The sequence below is a fragment of the Clavelina lepadiformis genome, chromosome 3 (assembly GCF_947623445.1).
Source record: "Clavelina lepadiformis chromosome 3, kaClaLepa1.1, whole genome shotgun sequence".
Classification (NCBI taxonomy): Eukaryota; Metazoa; Chordata; class Ascidiacea; order Aplousobranchia; family Clavelinidae; genus Clavelina; species Clavelina lepadiformis.
In genome coordinates, this window is record NC_135242.1 from 17,202,595 (window position 1) to 17,210,120 (window position 7,526).

The window sequence follows — 7,526 nt, forward strand, 5'->3', positions numbered from 1 at the left end:
TCTCTGGAATTTTGCATGTCAATTTATTATGCTTTGAACTACCATTCCATAAAATTCCGTGAAAAAACCATGATTCAAACTTTTTTTACAGAGGCCTAAAAGAAACACTAGAATTTTTGGTCCAAAAAAACAATTTTAGCTACTTTCATGCTAATTTTTAGCAAAATTCTGCACGCGACCTGGGACATTGAAGCACGCCAACTGCTAGGGTAAGTCCCAGGCTAGAAAACAACACCAACCGTGCTGTCTTCTGATTGGTCTAAACTCTAAATAGGTTTTTTTAAAGCCCTACGTAGGACGTCCAACAAATTCATAAAGATCTTAGTTTTAGGTGTTTGACGCCTCCTCAACAAACTCCGCTTGACCTGACTTCCATGAAGGCTACGTGTCCTTCTCTGCCACGAATAATTGCAGACAAACAGTATGATAAAAACTTAAACATTTATTCCAACTAGTGAAACATAAGACATCCTGTGACATTCTGTCAGCACAAGCATTTATATAGCAGGCCCAATGATAATTACATATGAGGAATGCGCCGAGAAATCCGAAAATTAAAACGGATTATGCCATGTGAGGCTAAAGGACACGAAGTAAAATTGCAATTAATATGGTAAGTTCTAACGTCGTAAATATTAAATTTAAAACATGTTATATCTTCTTGTATTAAATTAACGTCCAGCCTAATTTTTAGATTTCGTCAGCTGTGGACTTTCAATAGCCCAGAATATTTTTATTCGTTACACTTTGTTTTGCATGATAATTGTTTGGGTCATGGGCCACGTGGCGGCCAGGCAAGTGATGTTCTGGGCATAGCATCGTAAAAGGTCATTACGGCTGGCGGTTTTCCATAGTCGCGTTATGCCCTTCTGCTTTGCATGTAACATTCAAACGGATCGCCAATTAACAGCTATCTTTGGTTGTATTTGCGTATGCATGGCTTCTAAAAATATACTTGTTCAAGTACTTAGAAATCCACCTAAAGTAACAGATAATCACACAAAGAGCCATTGGCAACAATAAATATTGAACAAATAGAAATACATCATTTTGCTTGCTCAGCAAAATTACATTACCAAACACTTAAAATAGCACTTAAAGTTTGCCCTTGCCATCTGTCAAAATTGCTGTACCTGAACAAAGTTAAACGTCAACTGTTCACATAAGCCATAAAAACAAGTCCATTATAAGGAACGTAGCAAATATTAGCTTAAGGCTTTCTTCGGGCATACTATCAAAACAATTCTTGAAGGAATGAAAGAGTTGTACTTTTGTAAGGTCTTTTGAAAATAAAACCATATCCCGAAAACACATTCCCTCAAACATTCTGAAGCAATTTTGAAAAGGATTGTCAAAAACAGCAATCCTATTATACAAGAATGAGATAAGAAAGCTAAACAATAAGAAATTAAAAGTGAAAGATAAAACACTCAGTTATTTTTGAACTAACTAACACCGAACAATGAAAGTCGTGTATGTATTCGGATGTTTTTTTTTATAGCTTGAGATTGTTCCAGATCATATGTTGATTTTAACTGATTCTTAAAGATCAGGTTGTTACAAAGGTAAGCTACAAGAAAAATAAACAACATACTGAAAATGTCAGTAACTCAGGTTTCAGCATTCTCGTAAATTTTTGCTTCAGATGAACTGCACAGTATACGTTAACACAAAAACGGTGCGAATATGAACATAGTACAAGTTTAGAAACATCTGTTACATAAATAATAAAGTTGCATACATTGTCTAATGCACAATTGAAATAGTAAATTATTCACTTAGGCAAATCATAGCAATTTCAGTAAATTTAAATTTGCAAGATACCACCATATGGTAGTAACATTTTTCAAGAACAGATCCTTTCCCAGAATTTATGATTTAATAATGTGTTTATTTTCCTGAGGCAATATATAAATTATGCGATGATTAACAAAAATTACCTTTATACATAAGGCCTAGCAGCAACTTTTGCAACACACTAACTAAAATACAAAAAAGACATTTCACTCACTGCTTTACAAATGTATAAAAATTACCCATTTCATTGGGTCTTGTAATATATACCCATAATATGAAAGTGTAAGGTGCTTCATCAAAAAGATACAGTAGCTATGCAAAAGATGCCACTTGAAGATTTCCTCCACTGCCAGCTACTGCAAGATGTTTCCCAGCTTGGCAGGTATCAACAGCCAGCACTGGCTTTGCACTAGAAATGACACCCAAAACGTTGTCTGCATTGAGGGATATGGCACATGCATTGTTGGTACCACTGCCTCCAGCAACTACAACATCTGATGTGACATATTTAGCACAGTACAAAAACTCTCCCTCTGCTTTGATATCATGAGGGTAAGAGATATTTCTCTCCAAAGTGCCAGCACGTAAATCCCACAGCTGAAGAGAACGTTTTGCTGACCATGAGCCAGTCAAAACTGTGTTCCCACGAACATCAAGTCCAGCTCCACACACATGGGGACCAGCAATTGACTTTTTTGCATTTCTAGCCATCCTTTTGTCCCACAGTTTCACACAGTCATCCCAACCAGCTGTAAGAAAGAGATGGTTTTCTTCTGGGTGAAATTTTAAAGCAAAAACACGCTTTGTGTGACCTGTATAAACGCTAATTTCATCCATGGTAAGATAGTCAGGTGCTTCGATGGTCTGAAATGGTTTCATGGTTGTGGCATCATAAAGGCGAATATGTCGATCTTTGCCTGCCGTGGCAAAGAAGGTGCAATCACAGGACAAATCCAATGCATTAATTTCATTTCCTTCTTCTTCTAAAGTAAACAAAGGTTCAATTTTTGCATCTGTATTTAAGTCCCACACATTCACAGCTCCAGCAGCACCAGCAGAAAGTAAAAATAGACCATTTTCATCCCTGAGATACTTTAATGACATAACAGCAAGGCCTTTTCGATGTCCATGTGTAAGTTCACTAACTTTAAAATTGTCACCATTTTGTTTAACAATATAAATTCCACCGTTGCCAAACCCCACTGCAAGATTTTCTCCATTTGGACAGTACTGCAAGCTGTATATTCCCCAACGATCGAGGGGTAAAGTTAGTTTGCTTGCAGAAGCCAGCCTGCTTTGAATGTCATAGTCAGAATCATCTGCAATATAATCACCTAAACCCATGGTATAGCCAGCCAAAATTGCTTCTTCAAGACGTCGCCGAGTCATCACGAGTAAGAAATGTATCGTATGTTTTATGTTATACTAAATTATGGCTCAGTACAAAAAAATCAACCGCTTTTTTACAATTATTATGTCATAATGACAATTAAAATGCTAATTCCAAAATCATATGTGAATGCAAAATGTATGAATATAAAAACAAACCATTGCAATATCATTGCGGATTTTACCAACATTTTATTTAAAAACAAGTTATCTGCATATATAGTATTTTTTAGATAAATATAACCTACTACCTAAATGAACTGAATTTTAAAACTGCCTTTCCCATAAATCAGGTAAGTCCAAACTTTTGTGATGTGATGCAAAAAACTTGAATGCACGTAAATGCTTGTCAGTCATTCATCATGGTTCTCAGTATATTATGATTAATACTTGTATAACAATGAAGATTTTTGCTTTGTGTATGTACGCATTCGAAAAGTTCCTTTGGCTTTGCCATATTTTATGCAACATATAATAGTGCAGTTAACGGTAGTGTACAAAGTTTCGTGACAGGAAGTATAGTTCTTGTTATGCATAATTGTTAAATTTCTATGCAATATCTGCTCAATAATAATGTACCGTAACTTAGGTTATCTTACGATTAACGAATGCAAGTTAATAATTACCACTAAATACTTGGAAGAATAATCTGCACCTGAATAAGTTTTATGTAAGTCATATTGAAATTAAAGTTTGTTAACCAATACTTTTAAACTTCCAACGTTTGTTTCGTATTTCTTCATGTTTGTTACTAAGTTACTTGGCCATTAAAACATATATAAAAATATATATATTAAAATATCAAAAACAGGCGCCAAGCTGTAGTTTGGACACCCCCACCATAAATTATAGAAAACGGGGACCATAGCTAAATACCAGATTAGAAAATTTATCGATTTTGAGGCAGGCGACTAAATTTAAAGTCATATAACAAAGTAGTGCCACGAATTTAAAACCATACAGTTTGAAATATACTTTCAAATATGGTAGTATGGGCTGGATAGACTAGCTGATGGAAGTATACACACAGCAGCCTTGAAAAAACTTTACAAATTTAGCAATGTAAGTGGCAGATAAAAAACATTGTTATATGCAATGTATATAGCTATGTTGTTTAACATTAAATATATAGCTTAATAACATAACAAAATTGGAGCTTTGTTTGAAAGTTTGAATAGTCCTAAATATCAATTAAGTTTCACCAGGTTGATTATGTTGTAAATACTCTTAGTTAACACTGTCGTAGTGTCATTTATCTCAGCTTTTTATTGAGACCCCTTGGGCTCTCTCTCTGAGCATCCACCAGCCTGCCAGTCTTTCCAAGTTACTAATTCCACTACGTATACCATACATACCTGCACTAAACGCCAGCAGGCGACGATCTTTTTTTGCTATGTAGAAAAAATAACTTTCTCACATTTTTCTTTGTGCATGGTTGCCGCCAAAAAACGGATGCAACCGATTTTCGTAAATTAAAAACATGCTATTTGCTAACAAGATCTTGCTATTTATGCCAAAATGCGCGCACGACAAATAAGCTACTCGTGAGATTATAAAACAATTGACAGTGTACGGGTGCAGTAGGGCAGGGCGTTATATAGGCTACCAGTAGACTTCTACTTTTCTTCTGTTTTTCATACGTCACAAAGGAAATTGTCAATATCACATATGAAATTAATTTTTTTTACAAAATATTTATGTTAATAAAAAAGAGAAAACCGAAATTTCTTCACAAAAAACAAACCCCAATATTCCCTTCTGATGATTGACAAGTTTGAGCCTTATCATTTGTTGGTAACCAAGAAAAACAAGCACTGGGCGACAAATGTATTGCGCCCCTTATCGACAGTAACGTATGTTATAGACATCTAAACACCATCATAGTTCATGCACAAGTATAGAAAAATTATGCTAATATCTAACAATTATGGTTAAATTATTGTATTGTAAAGAAATAATGTCAACAAATTGTACAATTTTAAAAAAAAAAATTGCATAAATGTGTAAAAATAAAGCGTCTAAAATGCTACATTTTTATTTTGTTATATGTGTTAAATCAATAGTGTTTCTCTTTTGTAAGATTTTTATGACTTCTCTGATGAACGGTTTTGGGAAATTTGTGTTTTGATGATTCTAATTTCTGGTCAAGTACAGGAGTGCAGAGTTGCCAACTGGTATATTTATATACCAAATTCAAGACATCTGGTATATTTCAAACCTGTTTGGTATGCGATTTTTTCGTTTGGTATATTTTGGAAAACTGGTATATCCTTGGTATATTTTTGAAATTAAAAAAACTGTTTCTAAATTTCTACCACAGATTTACTTTACAATCTGGCAACCCTGCAGTAACAGACTAACAGTAGAGTATAGGACTGAATTTACTGAAACTGAACTGCTGAGTGCTGACTGTCACTCACTGTTCTCAGCCGTCTTGAGAAAACGGTAGCTGGGCGCTAAATTTAGTTGGTTTATAAGGCGTTATACGATAAATTCAAAATTGAATAATAATGGCATCAAGGAAATGGAAACCACGTTATGATGGTCAACGAAAATTTCGTTCAGAATGGTCTCATGAATTTCCTTGGATCTCTAAATCTAGTGATGGAGGAGATGCACCTTATTGCAAACTTTGCACACTTTGCAGATGATGAAACTAATGCTAATCCAGAACCAATTTATGTGGGCTAAAACTGATCTGCAGTGTTTTGCGTTGACAATAGTCACTAATCAATAAAACTAGTCATATTATGAATTAAACAGTCAAAGTAACGTTTTTCTGTAAGTTAGATAGCTTTCAAAATTTACTCCTAAAGTTGGTGTGTGTGTAAAAAGTGTTTTTACATTAACGTTTCATTTGCTTTTTCAGATCTGTTTGGTATAAATTCGGTATATATTTTTGCAGTTTGGTTTGGTATACATTTGGTATATAATTTTTTGATATTTGGTATATATTGCTCTGCAAAATCTGGCAACCCTGCAGGAGTGCACAACCGCACAACCATATCCTAATAATGCTCATTGCTCTCTTTCACTGTAATTTTACAGTGCACTTGGACATGTAAGGTGCGGATTACAGAGTTCTAAAGAAGTCAAGCTTACTTGTTTGTTGTAAAAAGGAACTTCTTCAGTTTTGGTAAAGAATCTAAAGAAAATTGGGGTCTAGTAGGTCAAAACAAGTGCCAGACTGCAGAGTATGGCAAGAGCAAAACCGAGAATTTTTTCAAAAACAGCATTGCACACCAGGGCAAACCGGAGTCTCCAAAACAAAATGGGAAAAACTGATTTTCCCCGATTTATATCTGTTGGGCCGCGACTTACCTGCACAAACGCAAGGCAGCCTTGGGTCATGAATCGCAGTTCAAACAGGAATTTTGCTTTTGCACACCCGAGTTCTCGGCGAAAACTGCCATACTCTGCAGTCCTGTACAAGTGCATGTCTTTGTATACTAGACCCCAGCTACTCAAAATGTGACAAGAGCTAGGCTATAGTGGTGCACTTGTTTCGTAGACCCCTGAATTATGAACTGACGAAAATGTTGCAGAGTTTTTACCAAGGACTAAAGATGATTATATTAACAATAATATTACAAACCTACAAGCAATATATACATATTATAAAAAAATCCATCAACTTTTTTTGCAAACTTTTCAATCGGGTACAAGTGTAACGGTATAGGCCAGGTGCACCAGATTGGAATTTTGTACTAAATGCACAGGCCAGATTGCCGGGTATTACGGCAGACTGTGAGTTTTTTGGCCCAAACGGTATTGCACACCGGGAAAAAAGGTATCTCTCTAAAATTAAGATGCACTACTTTTCTTCTCCATTTTCTTGTATATAAAAAGCCGCTCCTTACCTCATACAAACGCCGGATGTGCTAGGGCCACAACTTGGAATGCACACCGATGCTTCCTTGCATACCAGAATTTTGCTTCTGTACCCCCGAAATATGGCACTTTGATATATAGACTTTTTAAAGTGCAAGCGTTTTGTGCATCAAATTGTAAAGATTTTACTCAGGTGAGTGGCATATGAATTTTTTCATGTAATAGAGAAAAATATTGATAAAATTACTAAACAGCTGTAAATTGTGGAAAACTGCTTATTACAAACTGAGCACATACTGGAAATGCACCATAACTGTATGAGGTTTTCTGCACACACGATTCTTAAACATGCAACTACGCAGAGCTAAGTTTTGTAGAGTTGCTGTGTCATATGGTGATGCTGCTGGCATGTGTTTTTTGTTTACCAAATATGTACTATTTTTCCCTTTTATAATCAGATACAAATTGCAAACAACACTCAATTTAAGTTAACTCATGTAAAGCAATGT

At 35.2% G+C, this 7,526-nt stretch overlaps 1 protein-coding gene across 1 annotated transcript; it reads right to left on the bottom strand.

Moving 5' to 3' along the window:
- Positions 1-429: 429 nt before the first annotated feature.
- Positions 430-4,967, bottom strand: LOC143449726 (uncharacterized). Its single transcript, XM_076950039.1, has one exon. It carries the CDS (start codon positions 3,184-3,186, stop codon positions 2,110-2,112), a length of 1,077 nt encoding a protein of 358 aa, XP_076806154.1. The 5' UTR covers positions 3,187-4,967; the 3' UTR covers positions 430-2,109.
- Between the last annotated feature and the right edge of the window lie 2,559 nt (positions 4,968-7,526).

What these genes read in the sequence shown, in the direction of transcription:
- LOC143449726 (XM_076950039.1), bottom strand. Translation starts at nt 3,186, where the DNA reads ATGACTCGGCGACGTCTTGAAGAAGCAATTTTGGCTGGCTATACCATG.